Genomic DNA, 12,898 nt, shown 5'->3' with positions numbered 1-12,898 from the left:
GTCTTTTACAACCCAAGAGGTTAACAAATGTCTTCAAGGCAAAGCTGTCAGAAATGGAAATATGTCAGGTATGTGGCGAGCCCTGGGGGCACCTCAGCAAAGCTGGATTTAACTCTTAGCAGAAACTCTGCTCATGCACTGGCCTGAGGCAGGCAGAGGTGAGACTTCAGAGAGCTGGGAGGGCTGGGAGTGAGACAGGAGGGGTCAGGGGCTGGGAACAGGAGGGGTCAGGTATTTGGGTGTTTGGGTTGGCCATGGCACCTGTTACTTCTCTCCTTCCAACTGAACTTCACCCCACAGTGAAGTGGTTTTCTTTCCTAGGAACTGACTCGAGCTGACATCAGGTTTCAGGGCTGAAATCCTCAGCTGAGGGAGCTCTGGGAACTCCTCCAGCTGCAAATCTGTCCCTGGGGTCCAGGGGAATTCCAAGGTCACACCAATGAATTGGCAGCTTGGAGATACAATTTGGATTATAGCTGTGCTCAGCTTTTCTTGCAGAGTTCCCACTGGAGCTAACTCCCTCCTGGTGATAAGAGAGCCCAGTGTGTGATGAATATTTATTTAAGCAGCAGCACTGCTGTGCAATTCCTGAGGCTGCAGCCTTGCCCTCCTCCCTCCCTGCAGGGCTTTGCTGTCTGAGGGTCCCTTGTTCAAATGAAAGATCAGAAATATCAGCAAGAACATCCCCAGGCAGGATTTTGGGAGTGGAGAGGCTGAGTCAAAGAGCTGGAATAGGTGTGGGGGGAGAGGCTCAGGCGGGAAACCGAGGGCTCCCCTGCCAGGCTGGCCCGGGGAGGGCTGGAAGGAGCCTCAGCAGCTGCTCTTGTCCCTGCCCTCTGCTCCCACTGCTGGCTGAGGAGGAGCTTTCCAGCACCAAGCATCCCTGTTCCTGTTTGCAGGTGTTTATTGGGGTGAACTGCCTGAGCACGGACTTCTCCTCGCAGAAGGGAGTGAAGGGTGTCCCCCTGAATCTGCAGATCGACACCTACGACTGCGGCAGTGGCAGCAGCCAGCTGGTGCACCGGGCTGTGTGCCAGATCAAGATCTTCTGTGACAAGGTACAGCACCCCTTTCCCACCAGGTAAAAACAACAACTGGTCAGGGGCCACAAGAATAAAACCAGAAAGGCTGTGAGAGCCTAAACAGCCAAGACCTGTGACTGTGCCTCACAATAAACTTTATTTTTGACTCTCTGTTTTTGACAAGTTGTTAAATATCAAAAGAGATGAGAATTTCCTCGGAGGTTATCCCTCAATCTCAGATATCTTCCCATGGAAAAATTTCTCACAGCTATTTTTGTCTGCGTGTTTCATTTCTAAAAGCAAATTTCATTTTTGTTTTTCTAATTTCTGAGTGTCAGAGAGTCCTGGCTGGGCTGTAGAAGGTCCCTGAGGTGACCATTTCTGAGCCCTCTCTTGCCCATGTTGGACCTGCCAATGTCCTAAATTTTGCTGGATCTTCCCACAGGGAGCAGAGAGGAAAATGAGGGATGATGAAAGGAAACAGTTCCGAAGGAAAGGAAAATGCCTGGACTCCAACAACAATGGTCAGTGCTTGTGTTTGTCCCCTGCTCCGTGTTGAAATCCCTGTCCCTTAACTTCCACGGATGTGGCTGTTCCCAAGCCTGCTGCCCTCAGCACCCTTGGGAAGCAGCCTGGCAGTCAGGCCCTCGCTGGGCTCCTTCCCAGCGTCCCAAAGCCCTTCATGGACACTGCCCAACCCTTGGGAATCATTCTGGGCTCCCTTGGGCTGCCCTGGAGCTGCTGCAGGCTCCTGCCCTGTTCCCAGCATTTCTGCTGGGAGCCTTGGGAAGGGGCTCCCCTCTCCCGGAGCTGTGGGAGCTGAGATGAACTGGACTCTCCATCCGTAGGTCTGAAAGGCTGTTTGCTCTCTGGCTTCAGAGGGAATGAGATCACGTTCCTGCGGCCGGAGAGCGACCTGGAGACGCAGCCGGTGCTGTTCATCCCCAACGTGCACTTCTCCAACCCGCAGAGGTGTGGCTCGGTGAGTCCCCCAAAACACAGCCAGCCTCTCAGCCCATCCTTCCCGGGCTGAGCATTCCCCCCACAGGACTTGTGTTATGGAAAAAGCCCAAAGCACAGCACAGCTCTTTGTGGGAATGAGGCATGCAGCAGTGATGGGTGAGAGAGCCTTTCCAGGCTCCTTCCAGCCTGATACTCCTGTGTTTCACTCACCTGCAGCTTCCACAGAGGGCTGCAGTGGTAGCAAAACTATCAGCAGAAAATAAATGATAGCAAAATGTCACCATCTCAGTCCCTGTCCCTGTGTGGGTAGGACGTCCCTCCACTGTCCTCTGTCCAGTGTCCTTCAGAGCTCCCCAGCATTCCCTGCCTCAGAAACCACTTTCTCAGTTTGTCAAAAACAGGGAATCTGGAGAAGTTCTTTATATCAAATTTCATTTACTCTTAAGAAACAGATGTTTGGGTGTAATTGTGTGAGGGGCCAGGAGGAGGGAAATCATGTTTAAAGTGTGCCCAAGTTGCCACCCCCCAGCCTCTCTGGCACACAGTGATGCTGTGCAGACTCACAGATCCATTTCCTTTGCATTCCAGGTGCTCCCTCCTGCTGTTCCCAACTCTGCAAACAGGTGAGGATGCAGCAGTGTTTATTTCCCATCCATTGGGAATGGCAGGGCTGTTTATACCCCCAGGGGCAGGATAACACAGCTCAGCGTCTCCCTGACGCCCTGAGAGCCAGAATATGAGTTACACTTTGTCCTGGAAGGGACTCAGGGCTGCAGAAACACGGCCACATTTCTGTCCCTGTCAGAGTCACTCCAACATGAGCTGCTCCCTGATTGTCCTGTTGTTCTCACGGAGACAATGTTTGAAAGGGAAAATCAAAGACCACAACTGTCACTGAAGGGTTCAAATACCCAGAGGCTGTAAAATAAACTGGAATGAAGTGGAATCACAGTTGAAAAGCAGAATCTCCCCCAGCCTGGGCCCTCTGTCTGGGGATACCAGTGGGGAAGCAGTGCCATGAGGGTGCAGAAGGCTTTTGGGTTCAGTGTGACCCCAAACCCTCTGTGGGCCCTCCCTGAGCTCCCCGTGTGCTTTAGGCAGGAAGTCACAACTCTGCTGCTATAATTACAAACCAATACTTAATTGCTGGATGGTTCTTGGAGTAACTGGTTGTTCAGTGAGAAGCTCAGTAGCTGGAATTGTTTTGTTTGCTTTTCCTGTTCTGTCCTCCTGAGAGTGTTGTGTTCCCTCGGCCAGGCTGCCCCTAAAGCGGAGCGGGGCCTCCTTCACCGACGAGTTCGACCCCATCCCTCCAAAGCAAACCAAGGACGAAGATCCCCAGAGAGGTAACCCCCGGGATGGGAACTCACTTGATTCAGTTAACCTTGGATCTTGAATTCCATGAGGCCACATGGCTCTGGGAGCACTGGGAATGATCCTGAGCAGTGCTGCCCTGTTCCCTTGCAGTGCTGCTGTACGTGCGCAGGGAGTCGGAGGAGGTGTTTGATGCTCTCATGTTGAAGACCCCGGATCTCCAGGGCCTCAGGACAGCTGTAAGTGTCCCCAAAACCTTGGGGAATGAACAAACTGCTGATAAAAGGGAATGGGGTTGGTGAACAGGGAGCTGGGTATGGGCTGCTCATCTCTCTTGCCTGCTCTCCCTTGGGAATGCAAAGTGGGAGAAGGAGCTGAGTTCTCCCAGCAGCTCCTGGCATGGGCAGTGCTGGTGCTGCAGAGGGAGGATCACACCTCCTGCCCTGTCCACGTCCTCATGGAAGTCTCCTCTTGTGACAGCACATTCATATTTTCCACTGTCAAACAGCTTTTCCATTCTCCAGGCTGGAGATGGGTGATCCGAAGCCCTCCCTGGCCTCGTGCTGGAATTCCCTGGCTGTGTTTGAGGAGCACACGGACATATTTCTGTCATGATTATCAGCAGCATCTCTGATAGCCCAGCTCTCTCTGGAGACGGCTGGGAAGGAAACAAACAATAAACCTCCCAGATTTGGGGTGGCTTTATGGCTGCACTTTAAGCTCTGTTGGTTTTACAAACTTTTAAAAATAGGGAGTTTGAAAAATGTCAGCACAGAGGATTCTTTGCCATCTTGTCCCTCTCCCGTCCCTCACCACAGAGAGTCAAAAACCTTTATGGAAAATGCTTGGCAAAAAGCTACAAAATTCCTGCCACTCTAAGACCAAAAGAGAACTTGCCCAGGAGAAAGTTCAGGTCATGGTTTTGTTCTCTGGAGTAAAACTGAGGAGGAATCCTTTGCTGCTGAACACCTGGGCTTGGTGTTATCTTTGATTTTGATCATGGGAATTTCACTTTACAAGTACAGAGATTTGCCATGTTTTCTCTCACAGATTTCAGAAAAATATGGGCTTCCTGAAGAAAGCATTTATAAAGTCTACAAGAAGTGCAAAAGAGGGTAAGCTAATCTCTCATCTGCTTTTATGCTGGGCCTCCAAACCTGTCCTCTCCAACCCCTGCCATTGGCTCCAAGAGCATTTTAACAAGATAATAAAAGGTAGAGCCATGTCAGGCTCTGCTATTTGGAGCATATAAAACTCAGATCTTTCTGGGCTTTAAAGATTTGGGATAATGCTTGTTCATATTACATTTGTTTGGAGGGTAAAGTCTCCCAAGGAGAGGAAGTTGGGTGAAGGAGGAATTGTTTGGGGAGTCTAATGGTGATCCTTTGTGCCTCGGTCTAAAAGCCTGAGGTTATGGAGAACTTATCAGAGAGGGATCAGTGTTTGCTTCTCCAAAAAATGCTGGAATGTCCCTGGCTCAGGATGAGGGATGGGCCATAGTGAGTCTCTGAATTTGTCCGGAGTTCCTCCACCTGTTGCTGAGCTCAGGGCCCTCAGTGCTGTCAGATGCTGCTCATCCATTAGCCCCAGAAATGGGAATTTTCTCCCCAGAGGAAAAGACCAGTGCTGGTGGCTTCAGGGGAGAGGCCACCTTGACTTGGGTTGGCTTTGGTGTTGTTCATGCCTTGATCTGATAAGCAGCAAGTGTTGTTTGGTGATGACTGGGAGGGAAAGCAGGCAGGTGTCCTTCCAGCTCTTCCCAAAGTGCAGGAGCAGAGAGGTATCGCATGAAAAGGAAAGGCCACGCCTGGAAAGGAGATTAAATAAATAATTTTGACACCTGGTTTAATGAAGGCTGGACGTGACCCATGCCAGCAGCTACTTCTGAAGCATGGGGAGATTGAAGATATCTCCACTCCGGCTGGTGGCAGGGTCAGGCCCAGCTTCCTGCTCCCCCAGATTTAATTTTCAATAATTTTATCCTGTTGCTCCACCCTAAACAATCTTCTCCTGGTAATTACAGCTTGAGGGGCAGATCTTCATCTGCTGTGAGCCACTGGGGCTCCGTGGGGCTGCCTGGCCTGGCAGCAGGGCCGGACCTGCCCCAGCCATGGCCCTGCCACAGGGATGAGCTCAGCAGGTGAACTCGGTCCCAGGGTGACTCAGGAGCAATAATGAGCAATTTTGGATCTTGGTGAGGTTTGGTCTAGAGAAACAATGCAGGGCTCAGATTCCTGATCAACGCTCCCTGTGATAGTTTGTGGTTGAGAAATCAGATGGGAGCACGGCACAAGAGGCACAGGTGACTTCTCTGGCTTCCTGCTCTGAGGCAGGTGGAGATAAAGGGATCAGCTCTGCTGGTGAAGCTTTTGGGTACCCACAGAGTCTCTTTGGGGCACCTGTTGGAGGCCAGGGCTGGGATCCAGGCTTAGGGGTGGTGCTGGGGGTGGGACGCAGCTGGGAACATTCCGATTCACCGGGCAGAGCCTGGGCAGTGCCAGAGCCTGAGTCCCAGGGTCTCCCTGAATTCCTGACTGTGCCATGACAGAGTTCCCAGTGCTGGAGACTGTTTTGTGCTCCAGAAAGGCAGCTCAGCCCTGAGCCCTGGGCACAGCTCTCACCACAAGAGCCCAGCACAAGAGCAGAGCTGCCACCTCCACCTGGGAAATCCGGGCAGCTGTGCCGGGGCTGTGCCAGTCCCTGCACCCCACCCTGGCTGCCCTGATCCCCAAAGTGTTCTCTGGGGACACCAGGGCCCCCTGGTTGTGCCTGTTGAACTCTTGGATTTGTCAGGTATTCTGCTTTTCTCCTTGTTGTTCTTAATCCTGGCTTGAGGAGCATTGCACAATTAACGCTCCTGCCCCATTAATGACCCCGGTGGGAACCAGGGGGGGATGTGCTTCCTGGAAAGAGGGAATTTGTTCTTTGTGTCCTCCGAACAGTTACAATTTCACAGTGGCTCATGGGAGCCCCCGAGGTGATGCCAAGCCCCTTTGTTCCCGTTACAGTAACGAGGGGCTCTTGTCTGGCACTGAACCAGGGCCTGGGGTTTAATATCCACCCTTGCAATGTCTCCTTTTCCTCCTGTCTCCACAGAAGTGATTCCAGGTCAGAGAAGATGATGATCTGCAGCTTGGCTGGATCTTCCCTTGTGTTGTGCCATGGCTTTAATTAATTAATTAATTAACAGTGGTTGAGCCCCTCAGCCTGGGGAAGGTGAACTGCTTTCAATGTGCTGCATCTGACCCAGCCGTTCTTTTTCTCTGTAGGATCCTGGTGAACATGGACAACAACATCATCCAGCACTACAGCAACCACATGGCCTTTCTCCTGGACATGGTAGAGACAGAGAACAAGTTCCAGATCATCCTCAAGGAGCTCTAAAGAGCTGCAGGCAGCACTTCCTGGGACTTCTCTCCAAGCTGGAGACCTGTGTGACCCCACAGAACTCAGCCCGGTGCCCCCTCTTGTTGCCTTGACTTGAACCCCCCATGGCCCTGGGGCTGGGCCACAGACTGCTGTGACATCATCCTGTGAACGTTGAGTTTATTATTATTATTATTATTATTATTTTTTATTTTATTCCCTTCTGGTGCTGGGCCTGAGCTGCCGTTCCAGAGCTGGGCACACCAAGTGACACTGCCAGGCCTGGGCAGAGAGCAGAGCTGGTGGCCCTGGCAGTGCCTGATGCCAGCCCACAGACCCTCCAGAGCATTCCCAGCAGGGCTGAGCCCAGCTCTGAGCTCCTCTCTGGCACAGAGACTCTCCCAGATGCAGTCCCAGCTCCTGTTGAATGGACACTGCCTGTTGAACACCCTCCCCTGCCACATCTCTGACTGTAAATACCACAGAGGCCTCCACAACCCTTGTTTATACATTTCTGTATTGTTCCTTTTGTATTTTATATGTTATAAATATGCATTGTTTTATACTGGACTCAGTATGGTGACACAGAGCATTTCAAACACAGGCTGCTTCACATTTCTCCGTGAACTCCTTTTGTAACTGTGTTGTTGGTTGTGTTGTTTTGGATATTCCGTAGTAATAAAGGCTCAAGGACTGAAAATGAACCATTTTCCCCAGCTCTGGAGTCGGAGTTGGGATGGGCTGTCCAGGAGCCAGGACAGGGAGGTGACCCCAGAGGCACCAAAAGGACTTGAGGATGTTTTTGGCCAAGGTCTGTCCCACGTGCAGCCACCGTGTGCAGCTGTGGCAGCAGGTGTGACAGCACTGGGGGCCAGGGACCCTGAGCAGTTCCAGGCACAGCCCTGTGCTGGAGGGATTCTGTCACACAGGGCTGGGGACACTTTAAGCAAGTGAAAAAGAAAAGCCCAGTTTGACTTCTGAGCAGAAGCAGTTCTGCCTCTCTGTGTCCCTCCTCCCGTGTCCCACATGGAATATTGAAACTCCTTCCACTCTGTGCTAAAACTGCCTGAAGCTGCTTCCCATGTAGGCAATCAAATGCCAAGGGGAGCCCTGTATTTTCTAATTAATCCTCTGGCCAATGAAAACCAGGGCCTTTCCTCCTCCCTCTTCTTCATCCTGGGCTTTTCCTGCCCATGCTAAAGATGCACCTGAGTCCTGTGAGTGGGGAAGAAAGAGCAGCTCCACGCAGACTGGGAAGAGGATTTGGAAATGTTGAAATGTGTCAGCTTGGTGAGTTTTGGATTACTTCAGTGTTGTTTGAGGATGGCCTCTAAGATGAAGCGAAGATAAGGGGGAGGCTTATCAGCCTTTGGGATCTCCCCAGCACTCCTTCAGATCACAAACTCCTTCTTCAGCAGGGTGGCTCTGATTCAGTGTTGATTCTGTGAGTCCTCCTACAGCAGAATTTCAGCTCCAGTTAAAACCAGTCACACCAGGAATCCCCCAGTGCTCAGTGCCACCAGCTGAAAGCTGCAGGTGCCCTGTCCCTGCTGTGGCAGGGGGGTGTGGGGGCCCTGCTCTGCTCTGGGCCAGCTCCGTGGCAGGACTGGTGCCAGGGCTCATCCTGGCCAGGGTGACCCTGTCCTGCCCGGCCCTGGGGACAAGCACAGGCTGCTCAGGTGGGGACAGAGATGTTCCTCTGCCCTGGGGGAGCCCTGGCAGTGGGGACAGTTTGCTCTGCTGTGCAGGACAGATGGGGAGGGCTGCAGGCAGCCCTGCGGTGTTGTGTGCATGCAGAGTTGGGGGGTTTGGGGCACCTCTCACCCCTCAATGAGTTGCTCTCAAAGTCTGATCTTGGGGTTAACTGCCTGCCAGATAAACACACTGTCACCCATCTGAGCCTCAGCCACTCCAGCCTAACTCGGGACTCCAGCAGCACTACTCCTAATTTACAACAGCAAAAGCCATCTCAGTTGTAACTCTATGTTCCCAGCAGAAGAAAAATGAATTTTGCTGGATTTTATGGTGTTGCCTTTCCCACAAACCCATCCTAGGTTTTGCAGGGTAAGACCCACCCTGGCTGCAGCTCCCTGAGCGCACTGTGAGAACGGCTGCCCCGTCTGGGGGTGGGATGGAGGCAGAGACCCAGCAGCTGCTCCTGTGCAGCTTTGAGTAGTCCTGGCTCTGCCGGGGTTGAAGTCCCGGTGCCTGCTGCGTGCAGGGAAACGCTGCTGGGGCAGAGTCCCCACCCCTGCCCGGCGAGGTGGGTGTTTTGCTGACTGGCTCAGTATCGCTCATCCCTTCCAGCCAAGGCGAGTTGCTGGGAGGTTGCGTAAAGCAGAGCTCCCAAATATGTGAGAGCATTCCTGACTCCTTGCCCGGAGCCCACCAGTTCCTTTTGAAGATCGAGATAGGAGCGATGAAGGCGATCTTCACCCCGAGCACCAAAGGTCGTGTGAAAGCACCGAGTGTTTTGCAAAGGGCTCCCTCCCTCGGGAGCTGCCCGGACCCTGCTTTGTGCTGACTGCAGCCAGAAACGCTCACCCGAGCTGCTCCGGGAGCTGGGCCTGGCAGGGGGGTGGCAGAGGGGGTGTCTGGACTCGTGCTGAGCACAGGGTGTGTGACAGAGCCCGGTGCCCGTCCCTGAGCCAGCAGCATCTGGCCCTGCCTTTCTCCCTTAGTCCTAGCCTGGTCAGCACAGACTCCCCTCCAGGGTCACTCCCCAGCCTCCAGCACTGGGAGTTCTCAGATGAAAACACAGTGGAGCCCATTGGTTGTTTAAATTACTCAACATCTACAAAACTGGAAGCTTTCAAACCAATTTTAGCTAATGATCATCTTCCAATTCTTAGAACCAAGTACCACTAATTAGCTCCTGGTGAGCCAGCCCTGGCAGGCCAGCACAGGCCTGCTCATTGTGTGCAGAGTCTGAGGGAAATCCTGACGCAGGAATCCCACTCTGGCATCCCAGCTCTGCTGCTCACAGGCCGGGAGCTGCTTCCTCCCCCAGCTGGGGAGGAAGGAAAACTTCCCGAGTGCTCCCGGTGAAAAAGTGCCCACAGAGACAGAGATGCATAAAAAGGAGGAGCAGCAGGCTGCGAGCTGAGTTGTGCAAGAGCTCTGGTATCCCCAGCGCTGGGTGGAGGGCTCTGCTCCTCACTTCTACAAACAACACCCAGTTTCTGTGTCTTTATTCGTGCTTATTCACTCCTTGCATCATCAGGCAGGCGGCTGAGGAGCCCGGTGTGTGGTGTGGCTCTGCAGGGCTGTGAAGGGAAAAACAGCATCCTGTGTTTTGTTAGGACGCCCACGCGCTGTGTCCGGAGGTGCCCTGGTGCTGTGCTGGGCATGGGAGGAGAGGATTAAAGTCAGGGAAATCAAACCCTGCCTGCATCTGTTTATAAGTGTGCAAAGCTTTAATAAAGCTTGCTGAGGGTTCCCCCAGTTCTCTCACTTATTTCCCCAGGTAGTGCCTTGGATTTATAGCATTGAATTTCTGGGTGAGATGGGCACTAGAACCCCCAGACTTGTGGGAATGTCCTGGAATCATCAGCTGGAAAGTGGCCACAGAATCAGAGCTCAGTGCTCCCAGCCAGGGTGCACAGACTTGGGCTTCACCTCAGTGAGTTGAGGGTTGTCCTGGTTGTACATTTGACTGGGAGTCCTGGGAATGCTGAGCCCCTGGCTCTGAGGCAGCCCAGAATGAAGTGCTGAATAAGCAGCCTTTGGTAAAGCTGCTGCTCTGTGTCAGCCCCTGAGTGATTTAATTGTGATTTTGCCTCGCTTAGCTCTGTTCTTTGGGGCACAGCCCAGAACAGCTCTGTGTGTTCATGCACTGGTGTGGCATTGCAGGGTTTCTGATCCACTTGCTATAAAAGACTGAGGAAAATGAAAGAGGGATTTCTCCACAACCTGCAGAAGGTATTTCTTCAGTTAATTTGTAGCCATTGTGGGCCTGACGTCCAACCCGACCACCCTGGCCTGGCTCTGTTCCTCTAAGAGCCTGGCAGGATTTGCTGGCAGGGGATCCCAGCTGAGTTAGGAGCTGCTCTGGGAGCTGGGAGCTGGCACCTTGGTGCCAGGCTGGGATAGGAGCTGCTTGTGGCTCCAGAAAAGCCCATTTCCACGTTTGTGCTGCCACAGGGGCTCAGGACAGACCAATGTCACCAGGGTGTCCCCTCAGTGTCTGTGGCTGGGACAAAATCTGCAGCTGGGTGAGTTCAAACGCTGGGAATCACAGCAGGAACTGCTCCTGTCTGCTCTCCTAGCCCTTCATAAACTCCCACAAGGACTTGGGGATCTTAGAAGGAATAAACAGGGCAAGAAACGAGTGTGACTAACTGAAAAAGCCGTGTTACTTGCGCCTGGCAACAATGAGCCAATGGGCACTGAGGGACGAGATCCCAGAGCTCCGCCCTGGATGAGCCCAGCTCTGCCTCCACCCCGGGATGAGCTTGGCATCCAGGCAGGGAAGAACTGTACCAGGGGATGGGTTTGTGGCTGCATCTGCCTCTCTCTTACCAGTGCTGGTGTCAGGGCCAGCATCCAGCTCTGCTCCTGTCCCACAGCAGCCGGGCAGCTGCCCACTGGGCTGTGTTTAACCCATTCCTCTCTGAGGGTGGGTCCCTCCTCCTGCGTCCCCAGGCATTTCCCGATTCCAAGCCACAGGATGTGTTTCTTCTCCCATTTCACTCAGCTTTAGGTCAGGAAGGCTCTGGTGAAGCCAGAGCAAAGGGGTGCTGGCGGTTCTGATGCTGCTCTGTGCCCCCACGCTCTCCCCTGCAAGTGCTCCCCTCTTCCCATCAAACAGAGGACTTCTGCAGCTGGAATGTGTTGTACCAACAGCCAGAGTGATGTGAGTTTTACACACACACAGAACTCACAGAACCTGTTTGTCCAAAGCCCTGACAGTCAGCGATGCTTTAATGGCCTTTACACTGCAAACATGCTTTTATTTTTTCAACCTTACCTTTAAAAATAATACTGTAAAATATGAACCAGCCAAGCTGGACAAGGAGCTGGTAGTGAGGACTCCAGAGCTGCTGTGTGGCCCTCAGGGTGACCCCAGATCATCCAAGGGTGCCAGGAGGTGCTGTACTGTGTTCTTAGGAGGATTTAGACACTTGGTGTCACCCCAAACCCTCTGTCCCCTTGCCCTGTGACTGAGCTGAGCCCCTGGGCAGCAGTGCCTGTCCTCAGGTGTTCCCAGGGGAGCTCTGCTCATTTCCCTGCTCCATTTTCCCTGCTGGGTGGGCAGTGGGGCTGCTCAGCCCCGTTTGTGGTTTGCTATCTCTAATGCTCCAGAACAATCTTTATTTTTACCTGGCCCTTCCTGTGGTCTGTGCTCTGTCTCTGCATCCACAAGGTCACGGAGCCCAGGAAGAAGAGGATCTTTACCAGGTGGGATGGTTGGAGCAGAGAGATTCCAGCAGAACTTCTGGCTTTTGGGAGAAAAAGAGATTTGAGGAACTTGTTGAGGGTTTATATCTGGAAATAGAAGCTGTGGTTTCTGGGGAGGTGGATGCTTAATCCTTCTCAGCCAAAATCTTTGGCAAATGAAGTGCTTTGGGAAGTGGAAGTGCTATGGACTGTGATGTTTATTGTAAAATACATGGATTTGCCGTGGTCCAGCCTTGCAGAGACTTGGCTGCTCCCCTCTCCAGACAGTGCTGGAACCAGGGCAGTGATGCCAAAGAACTCCAGCTGGGAGTTCCTCGTGCTCTCTCCCACTGCCTGCAACAGCAGAGGGAGCAGGCTCTAACCCCAGCAGCTGGGTGTGGAGTGTTTGTGTGTTTTCTGATAACACAGGCTGGGGATCTTCCCTCCTCATATTTAATTTGCCCTTTCCTCCAGCCCTCTGTCCTTATCAAATCCCTCCTGGCATTGCTTCCCTCCCAGCTTCCTTTTTCCCAAACCCCTGTTATGAGATCCAGCTGCTGAGAGATGTAGTAAAGATACCCCTGTTGGGTAAGGAGAGCCCTGGGCTTTCTCATGGGCTCATTCTTTTCCATGGTCAGGAATTTATTGTTGATCTTAATCTCAGGCCAGGCAACGTCCCTTCGTGGTGACAATAAATGTTCTTGAACAATCTGCTGATGGATTTATTTGGCTTCCCAGAAGGATCCCAAGGGGCAGGAGGGCTTGGGAGAAGGGAGTTTCTGTTCATGCCTTTTTGTCCCTCTGAAGTGGTGGCAGGATGGAATCCCTGGGAATGGCAGCTCTGGCTCGAAGGA

The 12,898-nt window shown here is 52.7% G+C and overlaps 1 protein-coding gene and 1 long non-coding RNA gene across 7 annotated transcripts in view; one reads left to right on the top strand and one right to left on the bottom strand.

Annotated features, from left to right (window-relative positions):
- The window catches only part of GRHL3 (grainyhead like transcription factor 3), a 106,159-nt gene extending 98,790 nt beyond the window's left edge, over window positions 1-7,369 (top strand). For all 4 annotated transcript variants that reach the window (XM_017736172.1, XM_017736173.1, XM_008635058.2 and 1 more), the window contains 8 exons: window positions 900-1,058; window positions 1,468-1,546; window positions 1,871-2,004; window positions 2,574-2,608; window positions 3,243-3,331; window positions 3,453-3,538; window positions 4,350-4,414; window positions 6,569-7,369. In XM_017736172.1, the coding sequence (XP_017591661.1) occupies window positions 900-1,058; window positions 1,468-1,546; window positions 1,871-2,004; window positions 2,574-2,608; window positions 3,243-3,331; window positions 3,453-3,538; window positions 4,350-4,414; window positions 6,569-6,683 (762 nt within the window). In that variant the 3' untranslated portion in view covers window positions 6,684-7,369. The remainder of the gene's footprint in view (window positions 1-899; window positions 1,059-1,467; window positions 1,547-1,870; window positions 2,005-2,573; window positions 2,609-3,242; window positions 3,332-3,452; window positions 3,539-4,349; window positions 4,415-6,568) is intronic.
- The window catches only part of LOC108447130, a 16,296-nt gene continuing 7,818 nt past the window's right edge, over window positions 4,421-12,898 (bottom strand). Inside the window, exons 3-4 of one of the 3 annotated variants that reach the window (XR_001862528.1) lie at window positions 11,988-12,106; window positions 4,421-5,106 (exon numbers count right to left, since the gene is read on the bottom strand). This is a non-coding gene — a long non-coding RNA (uncharacterized LOC108447130). Of the gene's footprint in view, window positions 5,107-7,168; window positions 8,120-9,841; window positions 9,932-11,987; window positions 12,107-12,898 lie in introns of those variants that run through there. The other 2 variants (XR_001862530.1, XR_001862529.1) reach the window with 2 other exon arrangements.

The sequence above is a fragment of the Corvus brachyrhynchos genome, unplaced genomic scaffold, assembly GCF_000691975.1.
Source record: "Corvus brachyrhynchos isolate BGI_N302 unplaced genomic scaffold, ASM69197v1 scaffold65, whole genome shotgun sequence".
Taxonomy (NCBI): Eukaryota; Metazoa; Chordata; class Aves; order Passeriformes; family Corvidae; genus Corvus; species Corvus brachyrhynchos.
Note: the sequence above shows the minus strand (reverse complement) of the source record. Positions and strands in the feature narration are given on the sequence as shown.